Here is a 19748-nt window from a genome sequence, read left to right as displayed (position 1 = left end):
CCAGTCATATCATCTCTAATTGCTTTTGGTTTCTCAGAAATAACCCCTAAAAATTTACAGATTCTGCTTCAAAATATGTCCGAATTTTTACTTTTTTTTTTACTTTGCATTTTCCAGGTAACTCCAGCTCCCCTCTTTACCTCAGACTCCATTTAAAGCCTACAAGAGAGGACCCTGTGCATTTCCCTTGTTTTTCCATGCACACGGGACACTCTGATGATGAGGTGGTGATGGGTGGTTGTAACTAAATTACCTGTCATCAGTGTGAGGGCACTGCTGCCACCCCACTCTCTGGCTGGGGATGCTGTCCTGGTAACAGCCCAGCCAGGAGTGTTTATTCCCTTTTCCCTGAGCATAGTATTCATCCTGGTACAGCTGGAAGGATGCAGAGAGCTCCCACACCAGCTGACTGCCTCTCCAGGAGGTCTTTAATGGGAATATCTCTTCTAATGACATCACTGCACTTTCTGATACCACTCCTCATTCAAAAGCAAGGCCAGCAGTGCTGAAATACAAACAGATTTGTAGAGCTGAGACTACAGAAAAGGAGATTCTGCACTGGAGCTGCAGGAAAGCACAGTGCAACTCCCCTTGTCACTCCTCTGGTTCCTCAAACAGGAAAAACTCAATTACACCAAGGCCATGGATATTTGTTACCCTTTCCTTTGCTTTAATAAAATGCTATGACCACTTGATACATTATTATATGCTTTCTATTAAAGCCTCAGTTAAAAACCCAGTGTCCCAGCCAATGGCTTGGCTGGGCATTGCTGTGCCCCAGCCCTGTGACATCCCAGCTCTGAACACAGCTCTGACCCCAGGAACTGTCCCACCAAGGGTCACAAACAGCTCTGAACACAGCTCTGAGCCCAGGAGCTGTCCCCCCAAGGGTCACAAACAGCTCTGAACACAGCTCTGAGCCCAGGAGCTGTCCCCCCAAGGGTCACAAACAGCTCTGAACACAGCTCTGAGCCCAGGAGCTGTCCCCCCAAGGGTCACAAACAGCTCTGAACTGCACTTCTTCCCCAAAGAACTGCAGGTGGGACTGATGCCTTGGGTTTTAGCTTTTATATTTTTCCAGATTCTCTGCTGCTTAGTATGTAACTCTGAAACTTCATATGAGGTGTTAGTAAGTTCTCTTCACAGAGAAGGTAGACAAAACAATTCCTTCCCAGCTGGAGAATCAAGGACAAAGGGTACCCAAAAAAGCATAAACAATGGCCAGGGGGCTGGGACTTCATGGCCTGGGGCTGTGGTTGGACAGTTGACCCCAATATGTAATGAACCAAAACTTATAAAAGTGTAAAGACTCGTGACTGGGATCTATCTGGGATTTGATTTGGGTGTAGCCTCAGCCAGACTCTTGCACTGCTCAGAGTATACTTTCAATAAATACTGATTTTATTCCTTTTGCTCTGTCCAGTCTCTGTTCCAGGTCAGCCTTTCCAGGTATCAGTTCAGCAGTGCCAGTCATTGTGGGTGACAAGAGAGAGGGGTTGCATGAGGAAACTGTGACCATTGGGCCTTTTCCCAGCTCCATCCCCACCAAGGCACGCACAGAATAAAGACCCCAGACAAACACATTTGCCCTTTTGAAAGGCAGCATTGCTCACACTTCAGCTAAGAAGCTTTTTTTAACATTTTATTTTACAGCCTTTTTCTACCATGTCAAAAGCACAAAGGTCTTTTTCTTCTTTACCCTAAAATCCATCTAAATTTAGAGGGGTCTTTCATTAGGATGGGCCAGCAACAGAAGTATGCAAAGAATTTTTACTGATGGACTTAAGGTCAGTAGCTCAGAAAGGGTGTCTGCAGCTTCGATGTAAGATGTTGTTTTGATCCAGTGGGCCTGAAAGGGAATGTCAAGCTATATTTTATAGCTAACCTTAATCTCATGAGGGCTCCCTTTCTTACAGTCATCAAGTCTCATTACAAACATCATTAATACTTAGTGAAAAAGATTCAATTATTTATGCATATGCGACCAACAACTCTAGCCAGAAGGTTTTATCCATGTTTGGGAAGCTCTGACCACCATATATAAGAGATCAATAAAGTTCCTCTTGTCAGGAAAGAAGCAGCTATCACACTGATAATTGTTCCTAACACTGAAATTTGTTCCTAAAGCAGCTCTGATGTCTCTAAGCAACTGTGCCCAGCGAGTCTGTCACATAAAGTCACAGATATATTATAATTATTTGCAGACAAAGTATTTGTGCATCTCAGTCCCTTAAGAATTAGCTTCCTTCCAGCTGAAGACAGGAAACCTGTCATTTCTGCTGCCCTGCCCCCCAGGGCAGCTCACTTGCCATCTGTACCCCCGAGTCACCCAGCTGAATTCCCCCGGCACTGCCAGGGCACTCCTGGCTGACAGCAGCGACACCACTGCACAAAGGGCTGGCTGAGGAGCAGCGCCGCTGGCCCAAGCACATTCCTCCAATTGACATTTGGGAAAGGAGAGCTCTGCTGGAGATGCCTCTGACCTCAGCCGGCTCCGGGCTGTAAACGCCTCCCCTCGGGGCTCTGACTGCAATAGCCCAGGCTTTCCTCACTGCTCTGTGACACACAGCCCCAGAGCCAGTGGCACAGCTCATCTGCCCCCGTGGTGGCATGGCCAAGGCAGGTTATCATCACCTGGGAGTGGGAGATGGGAGCTGCTGCAGGAGGGCAGAGCTGGAGACATCCTTACCAGGACTGTGTGCATCCCTGTGTAGAGCCTGCTCAGACACACCAACGTGGAAAACACAAACGCTGCCGCCAGGCCGAGCTCGAATGGGTACTGTGAAAAGGAAAAAAATTAAATACACCCATTAAACCAAGCAGCTGGACTGACATAAGGGTCTTGTGCTGGGAAGAGGCTCTGTGCTTTCCTCAAGAGATTAATGTGACCTGAGACAAAGGCCCCCCTCAATCGACACACCACCTGCTAGAAGGTCATTTTATCACCTGTGGTGCCTGCTTCTGGAGGATCTGGTCTCACTGTGGAAGTAGATGCTATTTGCAGGATTGTTCCCTACACTATCTGTCTGTAAAAACCATGTCAGTGTTGAAGAGCTTAAGGAACAAGGCACAGCATGTTGTACAAGCCATGCCTGAGGCAGCACTGCAGCCCCAGCTCAGCCAAGGGGATTGTGACAGCTGCAGGGTCTGACCAGAAGTGATCAATAGTCCTCGAGCAGTGGGCTGAGTGGGGAGAATCAATGTCTGGGCTGAAACCACAATCCAGCTATTAGAGCAGTCAGGACTGTTCTTCCCCGTGACACTTAAAGGTTTAATCATCTTCTTATGAAGCTCTTTTTGCTTAATACCCTCTCTGAGTAGCCTAAGAACATGGAAAGAAGCATTTAAATAAATCAACATTTAAAAATTAAAAAACCCACATTTGGCTAAGAGTAAGCTTAACATATTAGCCCTTAATCCACTCATTCAAACCCTGAAACTGAGTGGGTTGCTGGGCTCCTCTCAGTCCATAAGGCACATTTTTCTGTAAAAAATAAACCAACTCAAAATACAAATGAGTGCCATTAATTCATCCAATTTGACACAAAGTCTCCATCTTCTGCCAGAGGCTGACGACTGACACGGGTGACTACAGGTCAACACAAAAATGCTTCTATGGAAATTCTAAGCATAACAGCTCTCTTCTGACCCTTTCCCCTGGCATACTCCAGCCCCCTGAATAGAGAGCTCAGACCCAGCTGCAGATGTCACTCCCAGTTCATAAAACACTATTTTTCCTCATTCCTCTAAGCCTTTGGAGCATTTACACCCACTTGACTCCTCCCTCAGCAGGCAGCCTGGGAGCTAGTCCAGATCAGTAATTGATGATTAGGGCATCTTGAGAAGATAGCAGCATAATGTACTGGGAGATTTTTCCATCTTAATAGAGGCAATTAAACCATTTAATTATTTGACAGCAGCTTTATTGTTTCATGGCAGTTTCCAAGAAGCAGAGGACAGCCTGTGAAGAGCTGCATGTCCCACTGGTCACTGGTGGGCTGAGGGGAAGGTGATGCTGACCAGGTCTTCTTGGCAGCTCTGACACATGGGATGGATCTGGCCTTCCAGGAATGATGAACATGCCCTCTTATAGATCCTTGTCCTCATCCCACTGTCAAGCTGCTCTGACCAGTTACCACCCAGGGAGCAGGAGCCCTCCTGGTCACAAGGGTTTATGCCTTGGGAGCACTGTATTCTTAAATACAGTGCAGCCAGGAAGTTATTATTGCTAGAATACAGGAAACACAGGCTTGGATTCATTAAATGGAACGAAAATAATCATTATGGAGAAATGAGTTTCCAGGAAATAAACGTTTTAGGAAGATGGTGAGGAAAAATGATGAGACTTCCCCAAGCAGCCTACAGCTGCAGTGCAGAGAAGTTGTTGTTACTCCTCTGACAAAGGCAGGCTTTCCAACCGTGCTGTGTGTGCTGTTAGTCTAACACAGGTTAGAGCCAGGGGATTTCCAAGGATGTTTTTCCTTTCATACAGAAAGCACAGAGCTCCTGTGGCTTCCCTGGGAGTCAGCACTGCACCAGCACGGACAAGGAGGGCATGGGGTGAGCACAAAACGCTGGCAGCCAGTGCCTTCCCCTCCATGGTCACCCCACGTGCAAAGACAGAGAACCCAGCAAACCACAGCAGGGCAGTGCAGTCTGCCAGCAGCTCTGAGAGGAGTCCATGCAGAAAAAGGGACATTTCTACTTAATTTCTTTTTGTGTCTGTTATTGACCAGCTACAGCTGAGCACAGGGAAGAACACACATCTGTGAAAATAAATACAGAACTCCTCTGGAAGTAGCAACATCTTTGGATTTGCAAGCTTTATGTGGCTTGCTGGAAGCAGATACGGGCTTTTCTTTTTTTTTAATGCATTTTCTTTTTCTCCTTCTGTTTTCTTTTTGTACCCCTACCTTGTACTGGTTCATGGTTGCGATGAAAAAGGAGAAGGAGATGGCTGTAGCTGCCATGGCGTGGGTGGAAGGCATCCCATACTCTGCATTCGTCCTCATCTCCAGCTTCACGACAGGAGGTGACAGGGGCCGAGGCCACTTCAGGATGTCCTTGGAGACCTGGCCTATGTACATCACTATCTGGGGACAGGAAAGGCACAGGGCTGTCAGCACAGGCACTCCCCATGCAGCCCACCCAAGAACAACCCATATTTCTGCGCTTTTTCCTGCAGAATCCACCCCTCCAAGTGGAGACTTATCCCCTGAATTATTAAAGGGGTTTCCATTAGCTCAGCCAGCAAAGGAAGTGGCGGTTTTGCTGCACTGTGTGGTAACCTGAGCAGAAGGGGGACCAAAAGGAGGGTTGGCTGGTGAGATTCAGCAATACAGGACAGTGTGAGACAGACAGCTGGTTCCCACTCCATGCCAGAGAAGTTTAAGTTTTCTCCCTATCCCTTACAACCTCACTCCTGCAAAGGAAACAGCCATAAGAGAAATTTTCCCACCCCCACCTGTGAATCACTGCCTTGCTCAGCAGTGTCCAGCACCAGCTCCCCCATTCCCAGCAGCTCCCAGCCCACCCCGTGCTGCAGGAGCCCTGCTGGGATGCACCACCAGCTTCTGTGGTTATTAAATGACAGCCTCAGCATCCTCACAGAGGCAGCAGAGGGAAAACTGGACCAGCAACATGAGGGACCAGTTCTCCTGCCCAAGTCCCCAGTAAAAGGTTTTGATTCCTTGCTTGGGACACCAGAGGTTTAAGCCAGGGCTGCATTGATTAGCTCCCAACAGCAACACTACTTTTAGGAGAAATGTCACATTCTCAGGTCAGCAAGGGAAGCAGAGGCAAGGGCAGTGCTATCCAGGATCCCTGAGAGTGCTGCCCATCCAGCCATGCCCAGGGCATCCTTGGCTCCTTAGCACCCTCCTCCCAAAGGCAGCAGGCTCTCAGCATCCACAGTAGGGACATCTGAGTAAAGTCAACCAGGCTGCCCCTGTAGGATGCATTTGCTTTCTCTTGCAGCCTTCCTCCCTTTAGATAATGCAGCCACACACAGGCAGAGGAGGCTCTTTAAAACAAAGCCAAGCAAGTTTTTTTCCTTTTTTTAAAAAATACAATGATCAGGTTAACTGGTGTCTACCATGAAAGCTCAGTTGCTGTGTGAGACAGCTCACTCTTCTCATGCTTCCACCAGCAAAGGAGGGGGGCTTAAAATAACATCCTTCCCCTGCTACTGGTGTTGGCCATATGCTGGAGCAGCAACACAATCACCCACTGCCACATTCGTCACCAGGCACATTGCATCCCTCTCTCTCCCTTCAGCCATTTAAAACGGTTTCACATTGAAAGAAAGAGCAGAATTCAGGATTCACAGGTCAGGACCAGGAAAAAGTCAGTCACATTCCTTCATCCTTCTCTCTACAGAAAGGCACACACCAGAGTTCTAGACCTACAGCCAGCACCAGGGCCTGGAAAAGTGACTGCTGGTGCTTTTACAGCCTTTATCCCTCAGCACTGAATCACATTACTGCCATGTTATCAGCAGCAGGTGGGACACACAGTGCACAGGGAAGAGAGTGAATACCCTACCCCAGAGTGCTCACAGCAAACAGCTCAAGGAACAAGCATCTCTGAAAAACCTACTGTGTGGGTTTATTTAGTTAATGCCATCAGTTTCCAAATGGATGCAGGCACATGTTTGGAAGTTAATTAAATTCCAGGGTTGAAAGAAAAATTACTCTCTCGGGCAGAACATAAAACATTGAGGCTGCCATTTGTGATACCATCTGAGAGGCAAGGTAGGATGAGCCAGTTTATCAGCAGTCCTCCATAATGATGACTTCCACTTGTGGAAGTATTATTAGTACTAGAATGTAAGAGCATTGCAGAAGAGGAAATGAGTCATCTCAAAAATGAAGGCTATGCTAGGACTCCTGTGATGGTGAAAAACAGACTGAATGCTGGGGGTGGGATGGTTGAGTGAAAATACCAGTGAAAAACACCCTCCCCTTCTTGGCAGCCCAGATTAAATTCTGACCCTTCTACTTTTTAGAAACACATTGTATAGATGGTAAGGAGAGGTGAGATGACCTTCACAAAACAGCAGGGGACTCCAGAATAACCTCAGACTAAGCACTGCTCTCTGCAGCACCAGACCTTTGCCTTCAGCTTATCTGGGTACAGCATCGACTTTACACACATTGTGCTGGGTTATGTGGCAGCAGCAGCGCTTGTGGGTGGCTAAAACACCCCCAGCAGCCCAACCGGCCGGGTTCCCGACACAGTGACGGCAGGTGCACGCTGCTAAAGGGCACCCTGCACAGCCAGGGCTGCTCTGTGCCACCTGCCCCTGCTGGCTGCAGGAGCACGGCACTGCCCGGGGAATGCTGGGGACTGCCCAGGGAATGCCAGGCACTGCCCAGGGAATGCCGGGCTGCAGGAGCACGGCACTGCCCGGGGAATGCCAGGCACTGCCCAGGGAATGCCAGGCTGCAGGAGCACGGCACTGCCCAGGGAATGCCAGGCTCTGCCCAGGGAATGCCAGGCTGCAGGAGCACAGCACTGCCCAGGGAATGCCAGGCACTGCCCAGGGAATGCCAGGCTGCAGGAGCATGGCACTGCCCAGGGAATGCCAGGCTCTGCCCAGGGAATGCCAGGCTGCAGGAGCACGGCACTGCCCAGGGAATGCCAGGCTCTGCCCAGGGAATGCCAGGCTGCAGGAGCACGGCACTGCCCAGGGAATGCCAGGCTGCAGGAGCACGGCACTGCCCAGGGAATGCCAGGCACTGCCCAGGGAATGCCAGGCTGCAGGAGTACGGCACTGCCCAGGGAATGCCAGGCTGCAGGAGCACAGCACTGCCCAGGGAATGCCAGGCACTGCCCAGGGAATGCCAGGCTGCAGGAGCACAGCGCTGCCCAGGGAATGCCAGGCTGCAGGAGCACGGCACTGCCCAGGGAATGCCAGGCACTGCCCAGGGAATGCCAGGCTGCAGGAGCACGGCACTGCCCAGGGAATGCCAGGCTGCAGGAGCACAGCACTGCCCAGGGAATGCCAGGCACTGCCCAGGGAATGCCAGGCTGCAGGAGCACGGCACTGCCCAGGGAATGCCAGGCTCTGCCCAGGGAATGCCAGGCTGCAGGAGCACAGCACTGCCCAGGGAATGCCAGGCTCTGCCCAGTCTCTCTCTCACAGCACAGCAAAGCAAACAGAGCTTCTGCCAGCCCTACCTGTCCGAGGCAGGGGGGTGCCCTCCCTGGGGACAGCCCTGTGCCACAGGGCAGGAGCAGCACTAGTGGGACCCATCCAGCAGTGCCCACCTCACCCTTCTCTCACACACATCCATGTCCTCCCAATGCAATGAAAATGACTCTGAATTCTTCCTGGTTAAATCCTTGCAACAAATGTATGCATCAATAAAACAAATAAACAAACGAACAAAAAAACCCCCAAACTGTAAGCAACTTAAACCCAAGACCTTCCTCTCACTCTGGTGCCTCCCACTGCAGCTGGCCTGGGCTGAGGTCAATAGGAACCCTTTACAGTAAGCCAGGGCTCCAGGTGAAGGAAAGGCAAGGCTTTATTGCCACTTTGTGTGAACAGCATTACATTTTACTACACAAAGGCAATTGGCAGTTGCTATAGCAGCAAGACAGCCTCTGTAGTCCTTTTCTGAGAGCTTCCTCTTAATTTGCTCTGAGTCATATACATGGTCTATCTCCAAAAATACTTCTTCACCTGAGCCCTTGCATCAGGATAAACAAGACAAATCCATCTTTGTATTTTAACAGATCTTGCTTTAGTGAACAACTACAGAACCAAATTTGAGCATTATCATCCACACAAGTGTGGATACTCATTCATTTGCTCCAAGACCTGCAGGAGAGCCCTCTGGGGTGAGGGGCTGCTCCTCTCCCTCTGAGCACCATTAAGTGACCTGTTTCCCTGACATTCCCATACCTCTGGTGTGTGAGTCAGCCATCTAAGAGGATGTTTTCCTCACCTGCATGCGTTTTCTGGAATTTGCAATGGTTTCCTCTCACTCCTCACATGCATCACTCCCATGACATAAAGCAAGAGCTCTGGAAGCAGATTTACCACCACAGCACAGGCACTGTGGAGCAGACAGACACAGCTAAGCCAGTTCCCTGAGCAGAGGCATGGCAGCACCGCCACAGAACACAATTTCCCCTGTGGAACATTCCTATGGCAGCTGCCCAGACCCTGAGCCTGGCAGGATGGAGGAAACCTGCTCGGTGCTGCAGGTGTGCTGTGTGTGGACATCCTCCTTCATCCCTGCCCTGCTGCAGCCTCTGCACAGGAGGGACATGCCTGACCCTCCCACTGGCATGTGAAGGTCAGGAGGAGCAATTCCTTTTGCATTCTGTAATATTTCAGCTAACAAAGGGGAACAGATCATATTTGTTTTCAACTTCTGATTTTGCAGCTGTCCTTATCTTCATTATTGATCTATTAAAAGGACAAGACAAAATTCTAGAGAAGACACATGGTCAAAGAGCGTTGGCAATTCTTCCCTAGACTCACAGTGTGACAGCCTGACTTTGAATCTGCTGGTTCAGCTCCAAAATAGAAACTCTATAACCTGGCTGTAGAAACCGTGGCCTGCAGTAATATGTCATCTTCCCAGAAAGGAAATTTACAGTTTGAAAATGATGTTACTTTGGGTTTCTTTCACAAGCACCGTGCACTGATAGGAGTGACCAAGCATATTGAAGAAAAAAAAAAAAAGGATGCACTATTAATAAACATTTGCAGATTAGTCAAGCAGAAGTAAAGACTGTATGTGGTTGCCGAGGCAGGCGTGGCTTTGATTTATAGAAATTCAGCCAAGCAGCCAGCCTGCACTGTTCTGTTCTCAGCATCCCCCAGGTTACATGAGCAGATAAACACTGCAGCAGGAACTGGCTGTGACTGTGTCCCTCCAGCATCACTTGGTTCAGAGTGAAAGAGGAGCAAGGCAAGGAAGAGCAGGTTTTTGTGGAGCTACTCCTCCAACCCCAAGAACTAAGGCTTGGCTTTAGGAGAGCACACCATGAAAGTCACTGAGCAGCACTGCTGGCCCCTTGCCCTGGCAGCAGCCCAGGTGGAGGGAGCCCAGCAGAGAAAGGAGCCCCAGACACTGCAGCCCTGGGGCCCTAAGCCACCCTCAGGCTGTGTCCTGCTCCCATCCCCTCCTGGAGCACCAGGCTGCTCTCCATGTCCCAGCACCAGGGTCCCTCCTCGAGGCACACACCCCTTGTGGCAGAGGGACCTGGCTCTCCTAGAGCTCCAGGACCTGCCATTCCCTGCATGGGTATTGTTCCCTAGAATGGGTATTGTTTCCCAGAAAATACATCAACCGTGTGCTGGCTGCACAGGAACTTCTCACGTTTACCAAGGGTTTGGCCAGGTCAATGGGACATTGGTGGCATTCAGAGGTGGGATGGGCAAACCCTTGGGCACTCCCAGCCACCATGGGAACAGCAAATCCAACAGGCAGCTCTCCAGCCCACCACAGGCAGCACAGCATTCACACCACAGCAAAGGGCAGCAGCAGGCAGGGGGACAGGGAAGACACAGCACAGGCAGCTTCCTAAAATAATTACATATACATATATGTGCATATATACATATACAAATATATATCTATATATATATATAAGGAAGGAGGACTGTCTCAATTCAGGCTTCAGAAACACAAAGCCAGAACAAGGTTAGTAGAACTTCAAGCCTGCAGAAGCACAACCAGCCAACACCCTAACACAGTCACTCTGTCTTTAAAAGAAGCCCTTAGACAAAACCTATAAGGTAGTTGACTATCTTATAATGGCTTAGAAAAGGAAATTTGGCTCTTGGTAGCAGGGAAAAGTACTGTCACATTGATCTAGTTTGTCATCTAACATCTAAAACTGGCAAACTGTTACACCTAGAAGTTCTATTGAAATACAAAAGGTTTCCAATTTAAACTTCACCTTAAATGATTCACAGCTTGTCTCAGTTATGAAAGCCTTATTGGCACTTTTTCTTCAAGGGTGGAGTACAGCTACCAGCTCTTGCAAAATTCCCTTTCAATCAACACTTTATCAACTTGCACACGCCATTTATTTTTGTATTCTGACATGTAGTTACTTATGTGTCTGAATACAGTTTTACGTTTCTTGTGCAGTGCAATATTCGGGGCTTTAAAGAGCTTGGCTTTCAAGTGACTGTGTTTGTCAGCAGTTCCAGGCTTGTTTCAGTGAGTGTTGCAAAGGTGCTAAAACTAACAAACATAAGAATTGTTAATCCCAAAGTTTGCTTTCAAGTGTGTTTTCCATCACTGCACAGCAATATCAGTGGCATCACAATTGCAGGTAAACTCCTGCTGATTAGGAAACGCCTGCTTACCCTGAGAGGGAGTTCAGAGCTCATCACTGCTGAGTAACTGAGGGCTAACAGCCTTTAGAAATCTGTTCCTCTGAAAAGCAGGATGGAAAACTGAACTGCTGTGGGTTCAGACCCAGGACTTTCTCAGAGCTGCTGAAAATGTCCCTGCCCAGCTCTTCCCAGGGAGCCCCGAGGGGCACACCCAGCCTGGCATCACCAAACTCTGCCTTCCTGCAGAGGTGCCACCTGTCCCTGAGTCAGCAGCTTATCACTGTCACATGCCAAAAGCTTCCACACCTGCCCCAACAAGGTCCATGCTGGCCAGCTCTTATTTACATTGCATACATTAAAGTTTTATAGGCTATAAAGAGATGTGGCCTGGGGAAAAAAAACAAAAAACAGAAAAAAGAGATTTCCAGGCATGCTGAATATCAAACTGAAACAGTATTTTTTTTCCAGGTCTCTGCCTTTGAAATTCCATACCAAAATAAAGATTTCAAATCTGAAGCAGTGCAAAAAGTAAAAAAAAAAAAAAACAACAAAACCACAACAACAACAAAAAAACCTCCCAAAAAAAACAAAGTGAGCTTTCATCTCTTGAGCTGAGATGTGCAGTCAATTTAAAGTACATTTGGGGACTGTGTGAAGCTATTTTTCATCTCTGCACTTTGTGGCTGAAATTGCAAGAGACACAGGCATCAAACCCTGGCCTGTGCAGTTTCAAGAGTGTTTACTTCAAATTGCTGGAGAAGAGAAGCAAAGACACCAGAGCACCTTCATTACTGACTCAGCACCTTGCTCAGAGGTTTCATACAGCTATTTCCTCCATCTGTGCACAGAGGCAAAGCTAAAGCCTGCACCACTCTCTGAATCCTGAGGCAGGGCCCCATGGAAGCACAGCATGTTGCTTTGAGCTGCCAAAGCACCTGGATGCAGCAGCAGCCAGCATTTCCCACAGCCAGCCACCTGAACAGAAGAGCACAAGCAGCTGGCTCTGGGGACCAGGGCTGGGGAAGACATTCCAGGGTTCCAAGTCCACTCCTCTGCTGCTGCTGAAATGAACTCTTTATAATTTTTCTTTCTGCCCTTCACCCTTCTAGAGCTGTTTCACAACCTTTGGCTTCAACTGAAATTATTTATGACTACCTTATGCATGTTTCTTCTTGTGACTGTAGTTTTATTTTAAGAAGCTCCTTCCTTCCCATGGTTTTTGCAGCCAGTCCCATTCTCTCTCCAACTTCATTTTGCTGGGGATTTATCTAAGCTTTCAGTCTCTGCCCAGAAAATAGTCTGTTCTTTAATCATCCCTGGCCCTGCTCCAGTTTGAAATTATCTTTCTCAAATGGGGGTGACTGGCTCCACATAAACTATTACAGATAAGATGGCAGGAAGTCTTTGTAAACAGCATTAATGCCACTTTAATTTTTAAGGGAAGAAACTACCCTGACTCATCCCGAGACACCAACATCGTAATTTCCAACTTGCAGCAGAAACTCACAGGTTTGAGTGGGAAACAGCACAAAAAGTACCACCCTCAGCACCTGCTGCTTCTGCAGAGTCACTTCTCCTGGCCAGTGGTGTCACCCTCTGTGTCACCATCATCCCTGCCAGCCCTGCTCCCAATATATTCGTGTGCTTTACCCCAGGCTCTCGAAAAAGCCATTGCTGGTCCACTCTCTCTCCCTGCTGAAGAGCTTCACTAACAACCTCCCCTCATCCTGAGCACCCCTCTAAAAGGGACCTACTCCTACCTTTCCCTTAGGGCTCTCCCTTTGATAGCAGCTCCTTTCCCGGGTGGTGAGGGAATTCTGCAGAACATGCCTGTGTGCTGCAATTGTCCCTTCATGCTCTTCCTAGCCCTCCACTGCTGTTGTCAGAGACCATCAGGCTGCCTGGATTTTTACTGTCCTCTAACACAGTTCTACATCATCATCATGCATTCAGAAGCATTTCTTGAGAACTCCATCACCAAACCCCTCCAATTTAGTCAAAAGCACAGCTTTGTCCCACTGCCACCTTGATGTGTCCCACTCAGCTGAGCCAAATGTCACATCCATGACCAAGGTATCTGAGGCCAGGGTGGACAGGGCTTGGAGCAACCTGGAATAGTGGAAGGTGTCCCTGCCCACAGCAGAGGGGATGGAAGTAAGGGATTTCTGAGGTCCCTTCCAACCCAAGGCATTCTATGATGTTATGACTCTGTTAGACCAACACCAAGAAGAGATCCTCCCAGCTGAGCATGGCACAGCATTAACACATGGCCTGCACAGGCATTTTTAGCCATTTCACAAATTCATATAATTAATGTTTTAAAGATACAGATTGTCACAAACCCATGTATTTTAAACAGTTACCCCCTTTCAGTATAGTAACTCCACAACTCAGTGAGTGAAAAATAATATTAATCATCATAATATCAGATGCTTGGATACTCCAAGTCAGACTACATCTGGCCAATACTCAGATGAGCTCCTTGCAAGGAATATGCAAGGCAAGTCTACAGAAAAACATGTGAAGAACTCCAAAGCCTCAGTTTTTTGAGCAATATGCAAACCCAGAAGGCAGTGACTACCAATTTTCATCTCCTGTGGCACGTTTCCAGAAGCTGTAGGTGTACTCCTGGCCAAAACCCAGCTCTAGTTATACTGTGTCCACCTACTTCTAAATTTCATCTGCAAGTTATTTTTCACATTCTCTTTATAAAATGTATTGACTAAGGTTACTGGCACACAGCAGCTGATGTCTTCTATCCAAGACCAGGTGTATTTGAAGTGTATGGCCCAATTCAAGTTGGTTTTATTATTTCTTATCATATTATTTGGTCAAAAGACAAAATACTATTAACCAGAATTGACTAGATCATGGAGAAGCTTCACTGGAAAAGAATGAACTTGGATATCAGATCTAACTTTTTACCAAGCCTCAGTTTCTCAGATCAGTGTAGATTGATAGCTAAACCTCCAGGTTCTGCCACCTGGCAGAGGTGCTCCCCACCTCTCTTCTCTGCTCTAAAATGGTTTTATTTGGGCAGCAATATCTCATCAATACCAAAAAGAGCAATGACAGTGACAAAACAGCCAGTCGTGGCCTGAAGTGTCTGGTTATCTCCTGTTTTTTCAGTGCTACAATGGAAATGCATTAGTCTGGGTACCCCAAACCCATGCTGAAGCAATGCTCAAGTCAGTTAATTTGTAAATGCTCTCATATTAATAAAAATCAATGCTTTCAAGTCTTAGCCTTCAACAGACAATCTGACCCTTCCTCCCTCAAGTGACTGCAGAAGCACTCTGCTTATTGTTCCACTGCAGCCTGCATATCCATATCCCCTTACCATCAGGCTTATAGTAATTTCAACCAAGCCAGAACTATATGAAATTGCACAGAATAAATGAGAATAAGAGAAAGATTTCCTGAAGTGATGAAAAACAATCCCTGAAATACTATGACACATTGGGAAGTGTTTTCCCAACTGTTCTGTGCAAACTGTACCAAAAGCAGCTCAGTCAGTGATTGTGCTGAAAAAAAAGGTCCAAGATGTAGCAGAGATGAAGAAACCCTGAGTCAGATGATGCCTCTCGCCTCCTCCCTCAGTATTGCAATGCCTTTTCTTCCTAAACATGAGCTACACACAAGTAGTGTTGGTGCTTCTTTTGTTTGAAGGGATTTTGTTTGTTTGAAGGGTTGTTCTTGTTCTTAAATATTCATTTGCTATGGATACAGAATTAAAATTTAAATTAATCACAGGAATACTTACAGACCAGACAATTATCATTCTTCTAGACACAGAGTGATCTATATTCCAGTAGGTAAATGGAAGGAAAGTGATATAAAAAATCTCTTCACCCAAAGCAGCTGAAAACTTGAACAAGTAGTAGTAGAAGTAGTTCTTCACAATATACTTCTGTGTGCAATCCTGGAAATGAGAGAATGTTATCATTTTAGTGAAGTAGGAAAATATAACAAACACTTCAAATACTATAAGTGCTACAGTTCCAAGTCCTTAAACCAAATCCTTTGTTATAAAAAGTGTCACTGAAGTTCAACTTTTATACTAGAATGAAGACTGTAGTGACAGCACAGCTACATTTCCTGCAGAGCAGAAATCTGTTCAGAGTAACTGAGGTAGCAGTCACATGGACAAAGACTTCCAAGAGATAGCATCAGCCTTTCATCAGGTGCATTTCATAAAAGGTATTGACATGCTAAGTTTGAAATTTCTGCACCAGTAGACAAAGCCACCACTGTTTTCACTGGAAATTCATTTTGAAGAGAAAAACTTAAACTGCAATTACTGAACTACTTCATTTAAGATTTGGCTCATTATAGTCCCTGAAATTTGCTGCCAGGTGCTGCTGCCAGCAGCCCTGAGCAGAGCTCTGCCCTGTGCCTCCAGCCCTGTCTGCCAGGGGCAGGATCTCATGGGACCACCCCACACTGATGCCACAGCTGGGAAACCCAGCTCCTCCGTGGGACTGGGCTCAGCAACCACAGCTGCACCAGCACATCCAGGGGAACAAGGCTCTGAGGGGGCAGAGAGGGGAGCTGCACCTCCCAACATCAGATTTGCACCCCAGCACTTTAAGTAACAACCTTGAGGTTGTCTTTTTAAGCATTACTAGTAGATGCATTGCAAACAGCAACACTTTAGCACTTATGTATTCATTTTATTTAGCATGAAATTTCATTCAGTCTCTGGATTTGGCAGCTGGATGATTTCATTAGATGTACCCCACCTAACAGGCTCATTTTCCCTCCTCCAAAATGTGACACCCAGAGCTGGGAAGCCACACAAGAGCACACATTGCCTAGGCCATGACTTTGGCCACTTGTTGAATTGTTTAGAAAAGGTTTGCTGCTGCTGCTGCCATTTGGGACTGGGACAGCACTAAGAGGCCTCACTCTGTTAGCAGGGGCAACAGGCAAGTGAGTCACATTTTGTACGTGCACCTGTCACTTCAGGAAATTAAATAGACAGGAGTTTTGATCTGGGGGAGGAGCAAAGGAGCCAATCTAGTCTCACTCCACCTTCCCCCCAAAACTGAAAATATGTACATTGGCTATGGAAATACAAGATGAAAGAACTTCCTAAAGACAAGAACTGAGAAGGGATGATGAAGGTCTCAGCACAGACAAAGTTAAGATTCAGCTTTGACATAAGCTTGTAAAACTCTCCAAATAGGAAAACTTATTCTTGGAGCTGGCTGTGTAACTAGTTTACTAAAGAGAAACTCTCATCCTATGTGCTAGTGAGAAAACATAAAAATTGTCTAAGGAGTCTAGATATGCACTTGTGACTCATTGCAAAAGCCATTAGAAGTTCCAGTCTCTTCATCTGCTTTTAATGCAGAGATAATGCAAACTGCACAGAGATGACAACAGCAAGATGGAAAGAACTTGCATCCATTCAATTATCATAAAAACCCCACAACTTGAATTTATTTTTGCACCAACAACAGAAAAGATGAGTCAACATTTTCTGAAATGCCAGGGTCAGAGGAGTGTTCCCCATCTATCAGTCACACCGGTCACAGATGAGTTACTGGCATCCCTCTAGAGCAGCTCTGCTGTGGCTGCATGACAGAGCAATCAGTCTGAGTGTTTCAAATCTCTCTGCCACTCAGAAAACACCCCCAGCACAATTAGCAACTCCAATGCTTCTGTCTGAGACCCTGAAACTCTATTTGGTGACACTTAACACAGCCCTACAGAAAGCTCTCTTCTGGCACCACTAACTCCTCACTTCAGCATTAATCTCCAAGGTACTGGGAATTATCTGCTTGTGTGCTTTAGCTCAGAGAGGATCAGGTAATGCTTTTATATTTGCAACCTCATGGGATGAGGGATAAAACTTTCCAATTCCAGTGACTGTTTTGTGGGGAAAAGTATGGTTTATCAGGTTCTAAAAGAAATGTGGAGTAAAATAAATATTTTCAGGCCAAAGGCAGGTCCAAGTCCTTCCACATGGTTCTTAAAAACTTTCTCTTTTTTCTTCCATTCCTTTTCTATCAGAACTCACACACCCACCCACTTGGTTGGGTTTTTAACACTTTTTTTAAACTCTACACCATCAGTTGTGCACAGCCAATGCATGGCAGGGACAAAATAGAGCCTGTGTGTGACACAATGCTGGCAGCCACACATCACACACACAGAGTGCCACAGAACTGCTCCACTTGAGGCTTGGTAGTGCATGGTAAAAAAGTGATGTTTGCACTTGTTGTGATCCCAAAGAGCAGCAAGCCTCCTCCATGCACCTTCAGAATGCAGTCAGCTCACATTTACTATCACACCCACTGTTTCTGCAGAAAGCAGAGTGCAGTGCTTTGTCAAGTGCCTTCCCTTTTTATTCTTGTCCTAACCCCAGTGCAGAAAAATCCATTATTTGTGTTAACATCTTCTAACATTCCCAGAAATTTATTCAATCTCTAATTTTAAGTAACTCCTATCTTTAGGCTTGGTTATTCTTAATGCACTGCAGTGTCCTGATCCCTTCCTCAATGCCTGGAGCCTTTCAGCAGATCATCCTTCCATCCATCTCCATTGCTATTCAGTCTGGATCAAAGAGGTTCTAATGGGCAGCAATTAAGGCTGTAGATAAAGTCAGAATTTTTAGAGCATTTCAGAAGCAAGATGTAATAAGTCTCAACATTCACAGACACATAAGACAGGTAACTTCACAAAAATGACCTGGTCTCATCAACTACAGAATATCTATTTTGGAAAACCTCAAGTGCTCAGACCACAAGAAACTCTCATGGATGTATGAGTCTCCATAAATAAACTAGGCAGCTATTGGCACAGAAAATGGCTATTGCAGGCCATCCCACATTTGCAGTGGGATGGGTCACCCAGGGCAGGTGCTGCCACAGCACCCACCCAACCTCCCTGGAGCATGGGAGCATCCCCAGAACATTCCTACAGGGCCAGCAGAGCAGGGCAAACCAACACCCTGATGGCCCTGGGGATACAGTAGCACACAATGACACAGCACAGGAGGAATCCATCGTTTTAGAAAGGATGTATGTATGCAGTGTTCAGCCTTCAAAGCTGAAGCAAAGGAACAGCAGCTGAGCCACAAACATAATAGATTAAAAATGCATTTTTAGGGAAAAAAAAAAAAAAGCAGCTGTGCAAAGATACTACTCCTTGCAATTCCTCTGGGAGATCTCTTGTCAGAGAGCAAAACAGGCCCCAGCTTTTCCTGCCCTGTCTCCAGAGACAAGCTGTGCAGCATCAGACTTCTGAGGCTGAGTCTGACCCAGAGATCCCATTAGCCAACACTCTGTTCTCAGCTCTCAATTACTTCGGATCTCTCAGAAGATGTACATGTTTAATTGAAGTTCTTGAAGTCCCTTACTCCCCTTCCAACAGAATTGCCTTGCAAAAGATTAGGAGTTTCCCTCCCAAAGTCCCTAATTAACACATTACATACTTTTCACTTCAAGGTTTTTTAATGCAGTAGAAGAAAGGGTTCTAAATTTAGAGAAGTCACCAAAATCAGGCACAAAAAAAAAATTAAAAAATTCCAGACTACATGCTTCTGTACACAAAGACATAAATCAGACAATTCAGCCCCACAGGGCTGTACTGTTTAGAGCAAAACCAGTGGGGAAAAGCCTTTTGTACTGGAGTACTCTGCATAAGCAGTCAGTTTTACATCAATTCATGTTTATTAACTGTACCAAGTTTAAAAAGGAGCCTATCAAGTCACATCAACAACAAAAAAAATAGATGCTGGCAGTAAGATTTTGAAAAATAAGAAAAAGCAAAACCCATGATTATCAAAGGTTTCAGCTCTTCCATCCAACTGCACAGCTGCACGTCAAACACACTGAGTTTCCTGGAGATCCAAGAGGCAGCCAGGAGCAGCCAATTCCACTGCAGCACTTATGCATCCACCTCCCCTGGGAGCAGCAGCACTCAAGCCTTTGCTCCATGAGGAAGGAGTGGGAGGCCAGGGAACAGGGCTGCACCCCCGTGGGAGATGCTGGTGTGGCCATGAGCCCCTGGCTGGGTGCACAGCACCCATGGTAGGGTGAGGGGGAGCCAGCAAAGGAGAATACAGTATGGAAGGGATTGCAGAGATGTCAGGAGACAGCAGGGGCAGAACAAGAACCCACAAAGCACACACCAGGAGCCCTGAGGCATCAAAAATACACCTAACCAAGCTCATACATATGTGCAGCTTCCCACTCTGTTTAAACGCTTTAAAACAAGTAATTAATTTTTTAGTATCTGCAGAACATGAAGCAGACAGTTTTCAATAGCTGCCCAGGTTTACAGAGTGTTGCTGGAGGGACAACCAAAACCTCAGAAAAGTGGAGATGGAGACAAACAGAAATCACAAGAAAGTCCTCCTTAAATGTCATAACCTTTTGTCCAGCTCTGCTGCTGGCAGCAGGTCCTTGTTGACCAGCACACAGAGGGCAGA

The 19748-nt window shown here is 46.7% G+C and overlaps 1 protein-coding gene across 1 annotated transcript in view; it reads right to left on the bottom strand.

Annotated features, from left to right (window-relative positions):
- The window catches only part of LOC117001064 (sphingosine-1-phosphate phosphatase 2-like), a 35595-nt gene that overhangs the window by 6550 nt on the left and 9297 nt on the right, over nucleotides 1-19748 (bottom strand). Inside the window, exons 2-4 of the mRNA XM_033069235.1 lie at nucleotides 15072-15230; nucleotides 4914-5093; nucleotides 2690-2779 (exon numbers count right to left, since the gene is read on the bottom strand). Of these exons, the coding sequence (XP_032925126.1) occupies nucleotides 2690-2779; nucleotides 4914-5093; nucleotides 15072-15230 (429 nt within the window). The remainder of the gene's footprint in view (nucleotides 1-2689; nucleotides 2780-4913; nucleotides 5094-15071; nucleotides 15231-19748) is intronic.

This window comes from Catharus ustulatus, chromosome 10 (genome assembly GCF_009819885.2).
Source record: "Catharus ustulatus isolate bCatUst1 chromosome 10, bCatUst1.pri.v2, whole genome shotgun sequence".
In the NCBI taxonomy this organism is placed as follows: Eukaryota; Metazoa; Chordata; class Aves; order Passeriformes; family Turdidae; genus Catharus; species Catharus ustulatus.
The sequence above is the reverse complement of the archived record's forward strand: the minus strand, read 5'-3'. Positions and strand labels throughout refer to the sequence as shown.